The sequence below is a fragment of the Chinchilla lanigera genome, unplaced genomic scaffold (assembly GCF_000276665.1).
Source record: "Chinchilla lanigera isolate Chin_1 unplaced genomic scaffold, ChiLan1.0 scaffold00004, whole genome shotgun sequence".
Classification (NCBI taxonomy): domain Eukaryota; kingdom Metazoa; phylum Chordata; class Mammalia; order Rodentia; family Chinchillidae; genus Chinchilla; species Chinchilla lanigera.
The window spans coordinates 37,513,409-37,534,831 of record NW_004955405.1 but is presented as its reverse complement, the minus strand read 5'-3'; the positions used below and the strand labels follow the sequence as shown (position 1 = coordinate 37,534,831).

Below are 21,423 nucleotides of genomic sequence, written 5' to 3'. Positions count from 1 at the left end.
ATATATATATATATATCCACATCATATATCTATATGACATGTGTATCACTTCTTCAAAAAACAATCCTAAATTCAAGATGTTTGAGATCAGCTTTGATACTGACAAAAACTCACTTCAATCCCTGACATGTGTTTGTGTCTATATGTGTATGAATCCATGTTACTCTAAATACACAATGAAGTGACCCATAGTCAAAGTTTCTTTCCTTATCTTTACTAAGCACAGCCATATATATTTCAAGGTTGCTTCAAATCAACCTTGTGTGACTTCTATTTTTAAAAATTTTTTAAAGAAAATATTGACTCTCAAAAGTTTTAAATTAAATATAAGTCCTATGAATGTAGGCAATATCAGCCATTCAGTCTATTGTATATTGAGTCTGAATAACTGTTCCATCATAATGTTTCTGATATTAGAAGTCTGGTTCTCCATGTAAACCCAGCAAGTATAGGAAAGATTGGACTATGACTTCCTTTTCCACAGATGAAAATTAAAATGCTAAACTTCAGGACTGGGAATGTAGATCAGCAGTACAGCATATGCTTAGCCAGCACTAGGACCTAGGCTTAGCACCCAGAACCACAAAAATAAATAAATAAATAAATAAGGAAAATCCCAAACTTACTGCCATAGTACACAGCTTTCTTACTAGTAACCCACACAGAATTGTCAGTTGAATGACTTTTTATAAGGTAAGGAGTCCTGCAACACAGTCTGTCCCTAAGATACCAACCATTCCAAGTTAGTCTAAATTGTCAGTGTGTCTGGAGGTCTCAAATAAGTCATTGATGGAAGACAGCAAATGTTCTGGCATCTACCGATCTTAACTGTGATCTTCCATTTGGCAGTCAGTCAATCCTTGGTTCCTCAAAGTTACATGAAATTATCAGTTAACAATTTTATTCATGTTTGCTATCAGATATATAATTGAGAATTTTCTAGAAATAGCCTGCAAACCCAACTTGAATTGTCTTTTATTCTGCTTTCAAAAACATGATTGACTATGGAAACTCTCCTGTTAGCAAATTTCTAGAGAAAAATTTTATTCCATGGAATCCAAAGAGTAACAAGTATAGGCCTTCAAAACTAGACGTATCGCTATTTGGGAAATGTTTGCATTTTTCAGTATTAGATACTGATTCTTCAGTGTTTCCTCTTTCTGATGATGGAATTAAAATAGTTAAAGCAAAGTTTTCTCAGTATGCAAGGCGGGAAGTCTTAAAGGAAACCACAGTGGAAGACAGTGTCCCAAATGCATTTCCATAAACAAATAATAAACCCAAGCTTAGACAGGCACCAGCAGAGGTAGTTTTACCAGTGGTGAATGACCAGAACTCTCTTCTCTAGGAACAATGACCCCAGTTAAATCTCAGCATCACACATTTCCCCTCAGTGATGGAAGAGAGCAACTTGCTTGCCTCCATGACAAAATGTGAGACTCAGCTAATCAGTGTGGTTTTGATGATGCCACAGTTCTGCCCCAAACCCTTGTAACTAGCAAGTTTGCCCTGAAGATTATTGAATTACTCCCCTGACCATGCATTATTTAAAGGGAAGTGCTGTTATTATAGAAGCCAGCTGTTTAACCATTGGAATCCTGTCTTTTGGCCAACTTTCAAGATGCAGTAGGGCACTGTGACTAAACATTATGTCTACTCCTAGAGGAGTCAAAGTCTAGGTTAGGCAGTGGCCAATCTTCGGTCTACATGCTAGGAAACCTCTGAAGCAAAACTACTGACAAAGTAACTATACCAAAATATACATTTTCAGTGTTAAGACTGTCACCAAGAAAAAAATCAGTGGAATGCTATGCATGCCTGTTCATGCCAGGTGAGTCTACAGACACTCCACAAAGCCGGCACAACGGAACTGTGGGCTGAGTCCCACTGGAGAGGGACCGTCCCACTCCCCTGTGCTTTGCTGCTGCATCGAGGAAGAACAGTAAAAGATGTTCAAGCATCTTGGGAAACTCAAAGAATAAGTAGAAAACAAGTTTTCATCTGCTAAATTTGGAAATATTTCAACCTCTTTCCTGGAGACGATGTAAGCGGCTTCCAGCCCTACTGAATAGCTAGCCTATGTCGACTTTTTCCTCCACCTCTTTATAAACATTTCAGAAAGGAGGAGACCATGGTAGTTATCTACTGTGTTCGACACAGGAATCTGCTCCAAGGACTCTGACAGGTTCATATAGCCTTTATTTGATGGGTCCCTGCAGACGGGAGTGCAACACTTTTCAAAGAAGTATGTCCCTCTTTTAACATTTTCAAGTTCAAATTGTTCGGTGTTTCCTCTTCCTGATAACAGAATTAAAATAGTTACAGTAAGCCCTCATTTCTTCCGTTCATCTACCAATTCTGATTCTACCCACCAGAGCAGAGTTACAGCATGAGGAGTTTTTAAAGTTAAGGATGGAATAATTAGTCTGTCTCACTTAAATATTATAGAAGTCAAGGTGACTAAAGTTAGCTGTAATTTGTGGTCACTATACTATTTTTCTCAAAATTTATACTGCTAAATTGTTGCATTGCTGTTCTAATAAAGTAAAATACATTGGGTCAGGCGTCCTGTTTTAACCCATAGAGCAAACACCTTTATCTCTAAATAACAGCAAATAACAAATTTCTCTAGGGTACTGGAAAAAGAAGAAATATGAGGCATTTTAAGATAATGACAGAATTTTGACCCACAACTGTGGCCTCCCAAAAGGTGAAAAAATGAGACTTTTTTTAATTGAATATCTTCATGTAGAACCAAAAATCAAGCTTATAGGACCCTTCAAAGGTTGAAGTAAATTTTAAAAGGCAATAGGTAAATGCTTCTTATATTCATATATTCTGACTAGAATACAGTGAGTCCATTGTAGGCATTATGAATAGACAATGAAAAACATCTCCCTGGGATTGTGGTAGTTAGAGATAACTGGTAGTTATCTTTATGGGAAAATCCAACTATGCTCTCACTTTAATAAAAGTTTAAAAAACAGATATGGGCATAAGAACAATGCTGTCTATGGAAAAGTATAGAAAAGTCCTAAATTGTTTCAAAATTCATGAGTCTATGGACAAAAAAAAAAAAAAAAAAAGCACAGCTACTTTATAGACTGAACTGTCAAGCCCTGAGCTCTTTAAGAGAGACAAAAGTCCAAAGGCAGGGTGGAGTGTATGCTGTCCTTTCCCACTGTGATGATCATCACTGTTTTACAAGAGGAAATCAGCCCATGGTGAGTGTCCGGCTGTTGATAGTTCCAAGAAAGGAATACGAGATACATAAAAAGAGAGAAACACTCAGTGTTATCTGAGGATGAGGGTTGGCGTCTTCCTTCTGGAGCAGACAGGGATCACACAAGCAGAATTAAGTTAGAGACATCTAAAATGGACACGCTAACCAGGTCCTAGAATCTCAAAACCTATCCCACTAGATTTTCAACCCAAATGCCTGAGTTTTGAAATCCATTGTTTCTGAGTCGGCCAAGTTTGAAAGTTTCTGGATGCACTCCTCCACCCCATCTCCAAGTATCAAATTCCTCTTCCACAATCACAAAACAAATCCCAATTACAGCCCATTAAGAAGCCCAGTCTCAGCAAAGAGGAGCCCGTAGGGGACACAGGGACAGTTGCCACAAAAATCACGGAGTCACCTACTCCTTTCTCCCTATCCCAAGAGAAAAAGTCAAGTGGATCACTGCTCTTGACCAGCTAGCCACTTAGTAAAACGTATGCGGAAGTCCTTCATGGGTTACAAAGAACTATGCAAGCCCATTTGTGTCTCTCCTCTAATTTATAGTCCCAGGAAAAGATTATAAAAACAAAACAAAAAAAACCCACTGTTTACATTGCTCAGGGGACCTGGAATCTCGGCTTGCCAGGGCCTGGCCAAGGAGTCCACTTCTTCACCAGTCCTTCCTCCCCTAGCGGGAGAGAGCGCTGCTGAGGCTCAGCTGGGGCCAGCTGCCGGGTCCCTCCCAAGCCCCATGACCAGGAGGAGCCCCAGAGCCTGCTGCGAAAGAGCACAGCAGATCCTGCCCAGAGACCACAAATGAACCCTCACCAAGATACTACCACTAGCTGCCCCCAGGATGACAATAAACCTGCATTACGGGGGAAGCAGCCACCAGGCTCCTGTACCAAGCATCAGGAAAGCATTTGCAATCTCAGTGGATGCCATGGGCAGTTGGCCCTTCCAGCAGCGAGGTAGCAGGCCGTGTCCATCCGGCCTGATCTCCCCCAGTAAGGAAGTGCAAGGGTTTTGACTTTCAAATCCCCATCCTTAAGCATGGGATCATTGTTATGCAAACCTAAGAGGTTTTTTTTTTTTTAATGTAATACTTTCTTGGGTCAAGAATTAAGATGGAGTATATGCTAGATCGCTTATTGGAGTTTTGCACTGGTCCCTGCTTGCGGTACACAATGATTACATGCCCTGTGTGGAGCTGTTGCCTGTACACATCACATCTTAATTCTTCCTATCCCATTCCCTTCTCTCCCCCTCCCTTCACCCACCCCTTGATCCCCTTCCCACTCGAGAAAGATCTCTCTACTTCCTATTATCTATATTTTGTTTTGCTCTTTGCTCATATTTGATTTTCTCATGTAAGAGAAACCATGTGATTTTTAAAGCCAGGTGTCTTGTTTATTTCACCTAACGTCATGGTCTCAAGGTGCATCCACTTTCCTACACATGACCCAGGTTTACCTTTATGGCAGAGTAGGGCTCCAGTGTGTGTAAATACCACATTATCTTATATCCACTCATCTGCCGGTGGATCTAGAGGCTGGTTATAAGATTTAGCTACTTATTATGAATTGTGCTGCTCTATGTGGATATTCATGGATCACTGTAATACGATTTCTTTAACTCTTTCAGGAAGACACCTAGAAGGGGAATAGCTGGGTCAAATGGAATTTGTAGTTTTCTGAGGAATCGCCATACTGATCTCCATAGTGATTAGATTCTTGGGGTCAGTGGTTCGGAAGTTTTCTTCCATGGATCCTGGAAATCAGTGGAGAAAACCTGGGAATCTCAATTCCTGAAAGAGGTGTGGGAGATGAGGAAAGACCAGGGTCCCATCTCCTTATCATCTCTTGAGTCAGAGCAGCCTCACTGTTGGTCTGTTAGATAAACTGGTATACTGGCAGTATTTGACTTAACAAAAAGATCCACTGTGACAACCAGCTTACAAATAATTCAGGTACAAAGTAAATTCCATGTAAGCTTATTCCTTGGTTGCTTTTAATTCTAAAAGCAGGAAAACTGTGCCCTAACCAAAACAGAATAAAACTAAACCAAAGCTACTTGCCAAGTACAGAGGTTCAGTGGATGTGCAAATATCAAAAGGAATTTGATCATGGTGTTGTTCTCGCTGGGCAATCAGAATCACATGAAGGGTGGACATTTAGTTTATTTCTTATTCTACAAGAATATAGAAATGTTTATTCTGGTCTCTCTAGGGTGATGGGGGGGTCCTATTCTGATGGTGCTGCTATCTGCCCTAAGTTCCAAATCTTTTGCATGCGGGCAGTACTAACACAGTTTCTTCACAGACCCTGTGAGACCCCAGAAAGAGTTCTCAGAGGAAGCAAATCAATATTTATTAGGGACCTACTATGTGCTGAGTATTGTGCTAGGCACTCTTCAGACATTATTTCACTTTATCTTCAATTCTGATGAGCAAAGTATTATTAACCCCACTATACAAATGGGTAAACTGAGCCCCAGGGAACTTAAGAAACTTGTGTACAGTCATACAACAGGTCTCTCAGGCTTCACAGGAAGTAGATTTGAGTTCAAATCTGACCTCACCACTAACTGTATGAAATACCTCAAGCAAGTCGTTCCCCTCTGTCAGCCTGTTTTCCCACTGGTAAAATGTGGAGCCCTTTCAGACTTTAAACCTCTTTCCTCTTCAGTCTGATTTTACAGAGGAAGCAAGGAAGAAAGCAAACTGAGCTGTCCTGCATATAACAACTATGCATGTTTGCAAAAAAGATTAAGGACCCCAAGTTCTCCCAGCACCATTCACAGAAAATAGTGCTCTTTCCAAAGGTGTGAGATGATGAACGACCTAAATATAGTGAGACAACCACTAACATACACATCTGCCAAGACAGCACAGTGAGCCCTGTAAATAGGCATAATTATTATCCTTCCATTTTTAAATAAATAAATAAGATGAAGGAAATTGAATGGATTCTTTCCTTTCAATGAGTACTCTTGCTGGCCCCCAACGAAGCCAGGATATTCTTTAAAAGGCTAAGACTGGGCATTAACAGTGCCCGACTGCTGGTTGCTGAGAACCTGGGGGGGACAGAGAGCAGGCTGCCCGCGGATGTGTACGGAGTGGGTGTGCGGACCGTGGGTGAGTGGCGGGGCATCGCGGCAGGATGACAGATGGTGAGGACCCCACGATGCACCCTAACGCCAGGCCATTCTGCGTTTGATTTGCAGACAAGCCCACAGGGTACGGCTCCAGCAGTCGGAGGGCGCCGCAGACGGGCATCGTGGACGAGTGCTGCTTCCGGAGCTGCGACCTGCGGAGGCTGGAGATGTACTGCGCGCCCCTCAAGCCCTCCAAGTCGGCCCGCTCCGTCCGCGCCCAGCGCCACACTGACATGCCCAAGACGCAGAAGGTAAGCCCAGTGGGTTCCAGCCGGCAGGCTATCCTTTGTGTGTGGATGGCCGAGTGCAAATGCTGCTCCACACTCTCCTGGCAGACAGGTCTAAAGATCTCCCTTCCCACCAATAGGACAGGATCCATCCATCCATCCATCCATTCACCCACACATCCATCCATCCACCCATCCATTCACCCACCCACCCATCCATCCACCCACCTACCAGCCCACGCATCCATCCATGCATCCATCCATGCATCCATCTGCATATCCACCCACCCACCCACCCACCCCCACCCACCCATCCATCCTTTCAGCCACTGAGTATGCAAAGACTCCCTCCATTGCCCTGGCTGATCTGGTCGCTGCAGGACGCCTCACAAACATTAACTAATAGGGGCTTTGGTTTCAGACTCAACTGCAGTCCCTGCTGAAGCCTCTTGGCAAATAACATAACTTATCCAAGCCGTCACTGCATCAGTAAAATTGGCATAATAGTAATATCTACCACAGCAGATTGTTCTCCAAGCTAAGTAAATGAATGCACGTACTTCAAGATGCTTTCCTCGTGCCCGCACAAACTAGCTGTGGGACCGCTGCTGACATCCGTCATAATTAGAATGAATACTAGCACTCTCAGCCCTAGATTGTGCAGCGGAGCAAAGAGGAAAACACTTTCATCGCAACTCTTTGAAATTCATTACAGAAAAAGCATTAAAAATAGACATTTCTATTTGGTTATAATAATTCCTAGAAACTGCTAAAGATCGAGGTCTGTAGATACATTTTCCATAAGAATTAGGTGGTAAGCAAGGGCTACAGGTGCCCTCCATGCGGGCAGAAGGGCATGGAGCCCTCGAGGCACTTTTGTGATTGCTGAGACTTTCACTGAATTGGCGAATGAACAGATGAGCATGGTGTCTTAGTAAAATTTTAGAATTGATGAGAACCAGAGAGGAGGGAGGAAGGAAAAGCGGAAGTGAGGAAAATGAGAAAGCAAAGAAAGAGATCTCTTTGGGGTCTCCAAGGACACTGGTGAAAATTTTAAAAAGTCAGCATGTAGCTTTTCGTCATTTAAACTGAAATTGCTATTGTCCAGAAAGCCCGAGAAGATCACAGTGACATCTTTGCTGCGTCCTTGTCCTAAACCACAGCCGAAGACCATGGTGGCTCAGTAAAGAGGTCACCCCACCCGGGGACCGCCCCAGGGACACAAGGTCCTGGTGTGCAGAGAGCACAGAAGCCGACACTGCTGTAGGCAGGGAGCAAGGGCCCCAAAAGCAGCTCACAGGTGAATGAGGCAAGAGGTGCTAGAAGGTGCCCTCTCCCGGGGGCCCAGCGCGTTCCGAGTTCTAACTGGAAAGGAAGTGGGTGTAAAGATGAGTCCCCAGATTCTGGGATGCGATCTTGTGGCTGAGGCGTAGGTGCTTCTCCAGTGCTGGGGCTACTTCCTGCTTCCTCCGGAGCCCTGCATTCTGGGATGACCCGAAGGCTGTGTTTGGGGACACCAACGTTCTCAATGCAATTGTTTCTGTGATGTTTGTCGTATGAGCCCCGACCCACCAACAAGGAAACAGAGTCTCAGAGAAGAAGGAGAGGGGGGCCACAGGCGCCCCCAGCAGGGAAGCAGATCAGAGAGAAGAAGAGCAGAGAGGAGAGACTGGAGCTAGAAACTGTCCCCTGAGGCAAACGAAGAAAACTGGAGGAGAGGACTGGGCAGAGAAGGGATGAGAAAGGAACACACAGCGATGCTGACAAGCGGAAAATGCTCCAGGGCAGATGAAGCAGCCCCGGCGGAGCTAGATAATACACCCGGTGGACACAGAAGTAACCGGCTACAGAAGGTGCCCAAGAAAAATGGAGAAAGTGGGGAGGTAGTGCCCGAGAGAGTACAAAGACAGGGGCAGGAATGGAAAAAGGGAAAAAATAATTACAAAAGAGGCAAGCAAGACTCACCCTCTCCCTTGCCAAAAATAAAATAAAAGAACTCAAATCAAAACCAAGGCTCTGACATGCATTTTTGAATTTTGTGCAGCCATCCTGTAGAAAAATTGCCCATGTCAATATATGTTCAGAGTTAAATATTAGCCCCAAATTATCAGCAAGACTGAATTGTGTCATAGAGGTTCCCAGATTTTCTTCCTGCAATGCCATTGGAGTCTGCATTTTTTAGTCAAGTCCAGGGTTTAGGCCAAAGAGCATCCGGTATTTACCTAAAAGCCTGTGAGGTGACCTTTGGGTGGTTACTGAACTTTGTTTTTTCACTTTGGAGTCAGATACAAAAGTTGTATTAGTCTGTGAAGGTGACCATAACAAAGGACCACGGGCTGAGTGGCTTACACTACAGGTCTTTTCTTTCCTCACACAGACTGTGAGTCCACACTTGGGTGGCAGTTCTCCCAAAGACCACTGAGAAGGATCTGTCTCCGGGATGCTCCTCTCCTTGACTTAACAGATGGCGTCCTTCGGGCCTACACTGTCTTCCCTTGTGTCTTTGTAAATATCTTCTTTGTCTAGGACACCAGCCAGACTGGAGTCGGGTCTACCCTAGGGACCTCATTTTAACTGAGTCATTTCTATAAAGACCCTATATCCAGATGCAGTGGTATTTTGACATCCTGGGGCATGACACTTCAGTGTATGAATTTGGGTGAAGAAGGAGGACACAACTCATCTCACAATGAAGACCTCAGACATCCAACTACTGCACTGTGATTGCCTATGCTAGAGAGCTCTGTCTCTCCCCTCGTCTCTCACCAATCCCCTGCACACAGCACACATACAAATCTAGACATTTAAAGCTGAAATCCTGTGAGTTTCTCTTGGTGATTCACACCAGGACTGTGTTACAGTAGAACTGGAAGAGGCCTCAGAAGTTACTTGACTCCATCCCTTCACTTACAAGACCAGACCCTGAGGTCCACAAGTGGGTAAGGACCAGCTTGGGTTCTTTCCTTTGGACCAGCAGACAAACAACACATAACAAAAGAGAGTCGACTAAGAAAGAATTTCAAAAGGAAAAGAGGAGGTGGAAATGGACTCATGAACCCTGCCACTCACTTAATCTGTTCCCACCAGAAGGAATGCCACAAAACCCTAAGGACAGACAGTGGCTATGTAGCCTCACGGAGGCAGATCGTAGAGATCTCCTTCACTTCCCTTGACTTCACCAGCAGAAGCAATGTCTTCACCGAGAAAAAGCAAAAAGTCTCGACATCAAATTGGGAATCTTATCTGCTAAGAGACACTACAAGACAGAAGCTCACCATCAAAGCAAATGATGACTTTGGTGGATAGAAAAACGATTAAAACTCATAAGGGAAATTTCACATCCAAGTAGCTTACTTTAAATAAGTCAGGATAGAAAGAAGGAAATGTCCTTCCTGCCTGGTCCTTGTGTCCTTGCCATGCTTTCTGCACCAGGATCCCTTCCCTGCATGGCTCACTGAAACTGGGGATCCCTTCAATATAACAAAGATGGCCAAGGTGCAATCCATGAAGAAAAGATCCGATCAGAAGCACGTCAAAGCTACAGATGGGGGCTAAGCCACAACTGCTACAGTGGCGAAGTAGACCCTGGTTTAAGGGACCAGATGAAAGCCAGGTTAGTGCCTGAGCCACCTGATCGGTCCCCCTATTCAGGAAATGCTGAGTTCTCTTGCTAAGACAGCACACTTTGGGCTGGCCTCAGGCACAAGCCAATGCACTGCCTATTAGAAAAGTCCAGGGGCTGGGGACTTAGCTCAGCGGCAAAAGCGCCTGCCTGGCAAGTGCAAGGTCGTGAGTTCGGTTCCCGGTACCGGAGAAAAACCAAAAAAAACAAAAAAAAAAAGAAAAGTCCATAAATACAGATGGCTGTCCAGTGGACCACAGCAGAAGAAGTCAGAGTTTATGTGCTGTGGAAGGTTTAGGTAAACCATAGATATACCCAGTCACAAACTTTATTCAGGAAGAACTTTTAAAAAACAATAGAATTTTCTAGTAAAAGAAAGTTCCCATAGCCCCAGAGTATGCATTAAAATGTTTCCTTTTGGAATGGATTTTATCCATTCTCAAGCAATTCTTTTGATTGTATGCATGTGATTACCATACAGTAGGTACTAAGAAAATAGAAAGAATCAACAGTTGTCTTTCCAGCTCCTTTTTAATATCAATACTAAAGGACTGGTGATACATAGCATGTAATACTGGATGGGTTGGGGGATGGATGGATGTTGGATGGATGGATAAGTGGATGGATGGATTGATGGATAGGGGGGTATGGATGGATGGATGGGTGCATGGCTAGATGGATGGATGGGGGGGTGGATGGATGGACAAATGAGTAATACATGCAGATGAAACTGGTAGAAAGGCAGGCCATGTAAATAAGTTGTACTATTGGGGAAAATACTTTCTCTCATCCCACGTATGATAGTAAGTACAGAGTGAAATAGAAAAGACAAAGGAGCTTTGCTGACACAAAGCTTTTGTGTTGGGAATGTCCTTCTCCAGCCTAAAATGAACTTGTTCAAGGACCTCCTGCTGCAGGCGGTAACTAGCTAAATATTTACACTGAATGTTACATACTAAGTTCCTTGGATGTCTTTGTAAAGCACACAGAGTAGTCATCATCATTTAAAATTCCCATGTTTCAACTTCAACTTTTTCTCTTAGGGCAAACTGAGGACTGTGGGTAAAACTAATTGGAATATAGGTGAATTTGTGATCATGAAGTAAAATTGTGGGAAAATAGTTTTGCTGATATCTACAGTGCACAAACCCCTGTACTAAGCATCTGGGAGACTTATACATACTGTATTGGGAAGGCAGCATACTACAGTTATGAGAAGTACAGAATGTAGTATCAAGCTGGCTGAAGTCAAACCCTGGCTCTTTCTTTGGCTAAATGTGTAGTCTTGAGGAAATTTTGTGGTTTAGTGAGGCCTCAATCTCCTCATTTCTCAAATAGGGGTAATAAGCGAATCTACCTCATTCTAAGCTGTTCTAAGGACTTCCTGAGATTTTATGCATATATGTGTACGTACAGATGTGTAGTGGTGTTCAAATGGTGCATGGCACATAAACACAATTAAAGTATTAGCTGATGTTATCATACGTACTTCTCAAAATTAGAACCATCTGAAAAGGAAGTGGCTCTGAAATGGAGGAAGGTCTCATATCACCAAAAACATCAACCTTAAGCTTGCCAACACTTATCACTGATGTGCTAGTACAATCTCAAGTGTGTGACAAAACAGATCTCAGTGGCCTGGGAGCCCTTCCAACTCAGAGAATCCCTGCTTCTATGATTAACTCCAATTTAAATGGTGGCTTAGCTCTCCCAGCAAGTAAAGAACCATTAACATTTATTTCAGGGTCATAACAATGAACTTTTCAGAAAACTCCCATTTTTCTCAACCAGTTAACATCAAATATAATATGTATTTTCATTTCATGGTGCTTAAGGAAAGTTTAATTGTAGCATGAACTCCAGCTCTTGCTAGTTTTAAGTAAAATTGCCAAAATAAATAGAAATGCAGGATATTTCCGGGCTCACACAGCTTCCGGGACACTTCAGTTTCTAGGACCGCCAATCCAGTGTCTTTCTCAAGCATTTGATCTTCTTTCATATATCTCTTGAAAACAAACAAAACCTCATAGAGCTTCAAATGTCTGTGCTGTTAGGGGGTAAGGGTAGAAAAGAAGGTAGAGACTCAGCTCCCAAAGAATAACTCCCCTGCTGGCTCCTGATTTCCCCCTCCCACCAACAGGGGAAACAAGCCTTTCTCGGGTACCACTTTTCGCATTTTCTTAAGTCTGTTAAGAATCCATGGGAGAAGATGAGACCTATTCTCTTTTCTTCCCTGTTCAAAGGAAAGGAGACTTTTTGCAATATTTAGTAAATAGCATGGAGTTGCCTTTTAATCCGAGGACAAATAAAGCTGATCATCCAAACTTAAAAGTAAAACTTTTGGTAGCAGTGAAAAGATAAACAGTGTGAAATGAAACAGAATCCCCTTTTATGAGATTTAGAATATCCACTAGGAAGTTCTCAGCATAGACGCTCACCTCACCATTGAAAGCCCGGTTATTGAGCCCTTTGACGTAAGCAGTTCGAGTCCACTGTTAAAGAAGGAAGAACTGACGTTAGTTAGCAAAAGTTCCTCAGGGGCCACTGAACTTCCGGACATCCAAAGTCAAAATCAGCTTCTCTCTTCTCATGTCCTAGCTGAAATCAGAATTTTTCCCTATTGCCCATCTATTTGGGAATCCTTCTTCATTGAGACTTCCGCATACCTTTAGCCTGACCTCACTTTTACCCACCAACCAAAAGAAGATAATTCAGAAATATTAACTTAGAATTCAAGTCCAGAAGACAGAGCTGAAAGCTGAGAACTACAGGGAAATGAGGAGAGGTGTGGGCCAACTGGTCTACACCTCCATGTGTGATACTTCAAGAGAGCCCTAGGACAGCTGTCACTGGGAAATCAGTTATAGCTTCCCTGGGCTACCTGTGGATGAGTAACAAGAACTGCAAAATGTTTCAGAAATTCCCGTCTTCAGGTCACTTTTACGGTGATGGTTTTGAGCAACATTGATCAGGAAACTCCCTCATAAAAAGGTATTTGGTAGTTAGAAATAAGAATACTAAAGATCCATCCAAGCAGTTTTAATTGTGAATGTTTGGGGGAATAGTTTAGAGTCTATAATTAACTATAGCAAATAGTTTTGTGGAAAGGGGGAACTATCTCTGTCTTTCTCTGTCTCTATCTCTCTTCTCTCTGTCTCTCTTCTCTCTGTCTCTCTGTCTCTTTCTCTGTCTGTCTCTGTCTTTGTCTCTCTCTGTTTCTCTCTATTTCTGTGTGTGTGTGTGTGTGTGTGTGTGTGTGTGTGTAGCTTTGTATTCTAATATTATTGTACCCAGTAGGACTTTCCAAAATTAGGAGAAAATAACTCTCCTAACTTTTCCTTCAGTGAAAGTTCCTTCCTCTGTAAAAAGTAGTCATCATTCAAGAAAAACTGCAAGATTTCTTCATCTTCTCAAAGGCTCTAGGTTCCAGCCCTAAATTAAACATTAGTTGGGAAATAAAGGGAATAGGTTTGGAAGGGCAGAAAGAAGTTGGTTTTGCTTCCATCTTATCCTCTAAGGATCCAGTGGCTTCAGCTACCTCCCATCAGATTTACTGAAAACGACTCTGTAGATTCTTTTCATCTGAGATCACAGGAACTTTCTGGAAACTCTAGAAATTCGGAAGTCTCATTCTTGACCCATTGGAACCAGCAGGCAGTGTGTCCACCCCATCTTCCATCTATCACCCTTCTCTTCCCTTCTGTTAGAGAGCAGCATAGTTATGAAAACAATTCTGTGCCACTTCTACTTTTCCCTTTCTTAAACACAAACCCTTAACTTCCTCTATTCACCCTGGATACACTTTCTTTCCCATTAAGTCCGATAAAGGAACACAGATATGGTTGAACAGGTATGTGCTCTTTGTACCCTGGAAACAGGTGGTAGTGGGTTATAACGTCCACCTTGATTTCTCTAACTGGCATGGTCAGAACTCATACAATAAGATGCGATGTGAAGAATAAGACCTGTGAGAGATTCGGCATGATAGCAACTCCTGTCTTTGGTGAAATAGCTCCAAAGTTCCCAGTGAGAAACCAAGACATTTTACACTGAACCCAAACTGGCTGAACGGCCCAGGCTTCCAACCTAGGCTTCATATGCTGAAAGGCTTTGCACAGTTCTGTGTAGGATCTGTAAATGTTTGCCTGGAGCTTTCCGTCTAGTCGACACCAAGAAGTTCAATAATCAGAGACTAACCAGCCTTACCATCTGTGAAAATATGATGAGCTATTTTCACAGCTGTAGATGACAATTATGGCAAGAGAAAAATTCCAAATAATTAGGAGCAAAACCATGGCAGGTCGAGGGTCGGGAAGGTTTTCTGATCACTTGACAACTGGAGACTTGGGAAGGTGCAATGTTGATGTCATGGTGTGGCATGCTCAGACCCATGCAGGCTGGTGGGGTAGGATGAGGGAATTAACAAATACACAGCATCGCTGCTGTTCTTTTGCCAGGGTTAGTAACCTGACCACAGTTGGATGCTCTGGTTTGGCTCTGTAAATACTGGCGTGGAGGTTGAGGTACTTTGGGCACAATATGATTTTGACTTCTGAAGCTCCTGGCCATGCAGGAAGGGTCCTTGCACACTTTTCTGCCCTGGAAAAGCACTACTTGGCATCTCCTGTGTTTCCTTTCAGGGGCTCAAGGCTCCCATCAACCTAAACAGATGCAAATCACTTCAACTCGTCATAGTGTTATTTTGTTCATCCTAAAAGTTCAGAACAGTCTCTAAACTTCCAAAATTTCTCTCAATTCAATGAGAAGGAAAATTCACAACACAGAGTTTGAATGTTCTGCCCAGATTGGTCACACACACACACACACACACACACACACACTGGAGCAGGGAAACACCCTTTCCTACTAACCTTGTGAACTCGCCCTTGAAATGCATTGAAATGCCACCAAAAGGCACAAACCACAGCCTTCCATCTCTCCAGTTGCAGTAATATAAATCACCACATGCACTAGCTTAAGCCACTGTAGCGTAAGTCTCAGGTCAGAAGAAACAATGGCATTTTGGAGGCATAGAAGAAAAGGAAATTATCAAACCCAATTCGTAGGGAAGAATGTGCTGAACCTTTAACACATAGCAGGAAAATTGGTAGAATCTGGTGTTTCACTGTTTTAAAATACCACAACATTTGAACTTTTCAGCAATTCCAAAATCAACTTCCTCTGGAAAAGATAGTCTTCTTAAATTGTTTTGTTTTGTTTTTTAATTTAAAAATCTAACACAAACACAAATAACTAACTAAACAACCTGCCCATAAAATCTTAGACTCCCTGAACCTAAGCATTTTACATCCTTCAGGACTGCTAAGACAACATAAATACCTCTTGCCAATGAGGGAAAGTACCCTTCAGAATCTTTTTCCTCTTCTTCCTTACTTTTTCCCCTCCGGGCATTTAAGCCGTTAAACCTGCGATTTCTTACATCACAGGTGGAAATTTTTGAAATAGGGTCAGGCAGTGTCTCTGGAAGAGTAAGAAAACTGCTAAATCAAGGTAATCTTGAAATAATGATGGGATGGATACAAGCTCCCTGATTCCCGGGGACTCCTAGGGTTGTACCAGCCAGGAGGGGATACAAATCTGCTATCCCAGCATTCAAGGAAGCTCTGGGTGTCAATAGCTACTCGTTTCTCGTAGTAAGCCAGGAAAAGAGTAAAGCATGGCAAGTTTGACAATAGTAACTTAAGAAAAAAAAAAAGGCAATTAAAAATCTGATGTTTATTAGACATATGCCCTGCAGTGAGGGCTATAGTCACTCATTTAATCACCATAAGCCTGCAGGGTAATACTGTAGGTAAATTGTAATTATCTTATTACTGATAAGAAAACCCTGGCTGAAAAAGGCAAACTGCCTTGCCAGTGTCTCACTCTACCCAGGAGCTGAAGCAGAACACAATACTGAGAAGGAGGCCGGAGCATTCACCACGTTCTGCACGCTCTCTTGCATTTCTTAGTTGGAATCTACTTTACCACAACCTGTCACTGTAAATTCCAAGACAAGAGAGGGTGCAAGGATATTTGCTCTTGTACCAAGCACAACAGGAAGTAGGTAGCCATGCAGTGCCTGCTGTTGACCTAACCCTTATCCCATCACTTCTGTAGGAAATTTAAATCAATTTTATATTGATTTAAAATTTAAATCAGCATTTCCTATTTGCTACTATACTCAGAGTACCATGCTTAGATCTGGGGAGGATACAGAACTAAAGGAAACTTGCTTCCTCGAGGAGCTTAGCTCTCAGGGGAGAGAAAAACACATGCAGAATTACTATAGAGCATAGCAGTGTTCCCGCAAAGACAGAACCAGACTGGGCTCCAGCAGTACACAAGCCAGAACGCTCTGACATTGCTAACAGTCAAATCTACAACATGGGTCTAAACCAAGTACCCTTGAAGGAATAGATTCTCTCATACATAATGATAGCTATCTCTCTCCATCAGGTAAGCATATTAGAGTTATTACACTCAGTCAGAGCTACCCTTTCCATCCACAGAAGAGGAAACTGAGGCAGGAGCAAGCAGTGAATGTCAAAGGTCATGCAACCCGTGTGGGACAGGGGAGGTAGGATCCATACAGGGCAGGTCAGCCCACGTCCTTTAATAAACAGAAGATGATATATGTGCACTCATGTTTATAGCAGCACAATTTGTCATAACTAAATCTTAGAAACAACCCAAATGCCCATCAACAGAGGAATACATAAAAAAAGATGTGGAGTTTTTTTATATAATAGAGTGCTACACAGCCATAAAGAAGGATAAACTGGAGACTTTTATAGGAAAATGAATGCAACTGGAGACTATACTCATAAGTGAAATAAATCAGACCCACATGTGTAAATATCATATTGTCTCCCTAGTGTAAGCAGCTGAAAGAGTAAATAAAATCCAAAAGGTACAATAGATATTGTGAAAGAGAAAGAAACTGCTAGGGAAAGGAAAAAAGAAAGAAGGAAGAGAAAAAATTATTTATATAAATATATACATACATAGGATAACTAAGATAATTGTACTACTAATTTCTACCGGTTTATTGAAAGGAACAGTGAATGCTTAATTTTTTTGATCAATTTTGCATGCTTTTATCTGGTAATCTGGACAACTAATTTGTGGACGACAGTATGTAGTATAACAACCATTGTTGATTTCCTATCCTCTTGTTTTGAAGTTCAATATTGTTTTTAATGGTTTTTTTCTTATTTTTTATTCTCTTTAAAATAAATAAATATATAGAATTTAAAAATCTAAAAAAAAAGAAGACAAAGAAAGAAACAGAAGATGAGCCGGGGGTCAAATGAGCAAGCATTTTATTGGGGGTAATACGCCTGTGAAAAAACACAGAGGGGACTTGGAAGACTGGGTGAACCACGGGAGAGCAGTGCAAATCCGACCCCAGGAGGGAAAGAGAGAGGGGAGCCTGGGGGAGAACGTCTCTGGGGATGACAGGGTCTAAGGAAAGTGCCGCAAAGCCAATCAGGAGTCCTGAGCCAAAGTTGGCCAGGACAAGAGTGTGCTTCCCAGCAGTGGGTCTGTGGAGAGAGCTCTCCCCCAGGTGCAGTCACTGCTTATAGCAGCAGCCAGGCCATCACGACCACGGGAAAGGGTCATCCTGGGGGGAGCATGGCCATCCCCACCGTAACCACTCAAAAGATGAGCTGCGATGTCTCCAGAAACCAACCTGAGGTTGGACAGACCAAGTATGTACCTCTCACTCTTTGCTGAAAAGACAGCCAGGCCACCCCCACCTCCACCACACTCCTGCAGAGCACAGGTCCCTCGGACTGAGCACCTTGTCCTTTGGCGTCCAAATAACCTCCCAAAGCACCAAGCAGATCACATGACCCTCACTCAGCCTGGCTCCCAGAGACGAAAGGCTGACCTAACTCCCGGAATTTGAACTTGTGATTCCCTGAAGTAAAGAGATAATCAAAAATGGATACTGAGACATCCAAGCTACTCGCCACCATTTCACATGTCCCCAGGACAACCCCGAAAAAGAGCTATATCACTTCCTTTTCAACAAGTGAAGAGTTAACATCTGGACCTTCTCTCAATCATCCACGGTCACCCCCCACTTTGCCCTTTTGGGGAGAAGGCCAATGCTCAGTTAAGACTATGTGTTCTGTAATAAACTACTAATATTCCATGCTGGACAGTATTTCCCCAGTATTTTTTATAGGATGCCAGGCTTTTCTTAGACTTCATATCATACAATACTTAACTTGTTTGGAATGGGTGGAGATGGAAACATAGTCCACTGAAAATATCACTGCTTCCTCCCTGAAATTTAAAGAGCCTATTGTCATCCTTCTTTTAGATTCTGTCTTTTAGGCTGAATCTCACAAAGATGGTCAGGAAGAAAAGAAGAGCTTAGGATGCCCAGGAGGGGGTTAGCTTTTGCTGACTGAATATCAGACTTCTATAAATAACCATATAAATGGAGCTCAGCTCACAGTAGTGGAAAGGGAAGGCACCCGCTCTCTAGATCAGAGTCCTGGACCCCCAAGACACTGCCTTCGTCTGTAAGCCCACACCCACCACCAGCTGGGATCATGGATAGCTCACAACATTGTCGACTACTGCTATCAGAAAGAGGCTTGGACTTTGAGACCACAAATACTGTTTGACCTCTTGGAGACCAGCATAGCAGAGTGACCAATGGATAAACTGCCAAATCAGAAAGAGCTAGTGCAAATCCCAACCCATGTTCCACCTTCACTATAAGAAATTAGGCGAGTTCTTTATCCTTTCAAAGCTTCCCAGGTCAAAAGCCAAGATGCTAAAGCTAGCTCACAGACCAAATAGCCACGATGCGACTACAACAGCCCTAAGGAGACCGTGAGAATTAAATCAGAAAATATACACAATGAAGAGGCACGATATAATCCCCAGCATAAAATTCTTGCTCCAGTGATAGGAACTATTATTATTTTAGCACTAGGGTTATCGAATTGCTCCTGTGTGACATCTCTAAATCCCAGTAAGCCTCAGCTTGTCAATGGGACTGACGTAAATAACGTCATCATACCAAGTGATGATGCGGATTCAGTGAAACAATTTGGGAAACCATGAGGCTTCTGCGATTATTGAGCAAGGTTACCATTATTTGCGTTGTTATTAGCCTTCACTGATCTTCCGCCCTGCAAAGGCTGGGTAACTTTCCAGAGGAAAGTTTGGAGCTGGGAGAAGAACCTAGTTCCCGGGAGGGAGTGAAGGGCTGTTTTTGGAGTAGACGCCCGGTATGTAAGGGTGCGAACTGCAGATTCACCCTGCCCTAGCTTGTTCGCTAGTGAGTTAGTTAACCCTTCCTTCAAGTGGATAAATTTCTTCAACCAGATCCAGTGAGCTGGAAGACCAACATTTTAAAAAATAGTCTTGCCTTCCCTGGTGTTAGTAGGAAACAGTATTTACTCACTACTGGGGTTTTTGTTTTTTTGTGTTTTTTTCAAAAATCTGTCTAGCTGCAAACTAGAAACAGTTTCAGCTGGCTTGTTTGTCTTGGACAGGCTGTTGAAGTGAAAAGTTACTGCTTGGCTGAATGCGGGGCAGTTTCATAACCCTTCATGGAGCGCATGGAAGGTGGGTGCCAGCTCCGGGGATGGGCGCATCTAATTGCATTCACCACCCCTGGCCAACAACGACTGCGTAATTAAATTAAGAAAACGAGCAAAGCAACGATGCAACTGAGACCAAGTCCCTCGTGCTTTTGTTTTGTCACTGTCATTGTGTGCAACAAAGAAGTCACGTGTGAAAGCCCGGGAAGAGTGCCAAGTCCAAACCAGATGAATCCCAGCTGGTTTGATCGGCCCCCACTGTACACACGTGTGTGTGTGTGTGTGTGTGTGTGTGTGTGTGTGTGCACGCGCCCGCACGCGCACACCTGCATGTATGGGAACCATGCTATTTGGAGAAGCAATGGGTGTTCCTGCTGAAATAGATTCAGAGGAAAAAGACAGAGAGAGAACACCTCTGCTCAGACTTTCTGCTTGGAGGGAAAGAACACAAAATCTCTGCTGGGAGCAGAAGACAAGATCTACAACACTGGGCAATCGAACCTCAGTTCTTTTGCCACCTGTCTCATGAATCTGAAGAGCAAAGTGCAGGACACACCTGAGTGTTTCCTTCTACAAATTTGTTTGTTTGTGGGGTTTTTTTGTTTTTGTTTTTGTTTTTGTTTTTTTTGGTACCGGGAATAGAAGTCAGGACCTTGTGCTTGCCAGGCAGGCACTTGTGCCACTGAGCTATATCCCCAGCCCTCCTTGTACAAATTTGTAATTTATCATCTGCAGGGGAACAATGAGGGATAAATATCTCACAAGGCTTTCTCTGTGTTGCTAATATTTCAGTCTTGAGTGTTTTCTTGTTTTCAGGATTTCAGATTCTTAAAATTTTTCCTTTCTAAACCGCTATGCATTTTAAATTTAAATTTAAAAAAAAGAGTAAAACTCAAATTACTGAAATTCCATGTGTGAGCTAATTTGGTTAGCAATATGGTTGAAAGGTGGTAGCCTTAACAGCTGTGGAGCTTTGATGGGCACATACCATCCACCGGGCCACACAGAAATGTCTTACAGAGTTTGGGCACATTTGTGATCCTACCCTGTGATATTCCTTCATTTTTCTACAACTGGTCCCAGCAGCCAAGATTCAGAGAGGAATTTAGTGCAACTGGATCTAAATAACACCCATGCATTGTGAAACTATAGGAAACATCTAATGAGTTCGTTCTGCGTTTCACAAGGGGCTTCTTCCTGACCACGCGTTTGTGCATTGTAACCCTTCCCCTGGATGTTCGCTGAGCACTTGCAGTGTCGCGGGCACTCTTCCGGGCACTGGAACTGGCACAGAGAATGGACAGACAAGTCCTGCCCTCCAGGGCTTCTGATCTAAGCAAAACTCCATGTTCCCTAGACAGTCACCTTGCTTGCTGAAGAGCAAAGAGTTCAGAGTTCTTTGGGAATGACCACTGAGTTCTTTGGGAATGATCACTGTCCAATAAAGATGACATAATAATAAGAACAAAAAATGAGTAGCTACCAATACTAACAACACCTGCATGCACATTAATTGCTGAATGTGTAATCCAATCAGATAGGTGCTATTACTGATCTATCTCATGAATAAAGAAGCTGAGGCCCAAGAGACGAATACTTGCACAAGTTTACACGGTAGAAAGT

At 42.9% G+C, this 21,423-nt stretch overlaps 1 protein-coding gene across 8 annotated transcripts in view; it reads left to right on the top strand.

The window, feature by feature from the left end:
- Igf1 (insulin-like growth factor 1 (somatomedin C)) overlaps window positions 1–21,423 on the top strand; it is a 76,323-nt gene that overhangs the window by 47,321 nt on the left and 7,579 nt on the right. For all 8 annotated transcript variants that reach the window (XM_005374571.2, XM_013518808.1, XM_013518816.1 and 5 more), the window contains one exon: window positions 6,449–6,630. In XM_005374571.2, coding sequence (XP_005374628.1) covers window positions 6,449–6,630 — 182 coding nt within the window. The remainder of the gene's footprint in view (window positions 1–6,448; window positions 6,631–21,423) is intronic.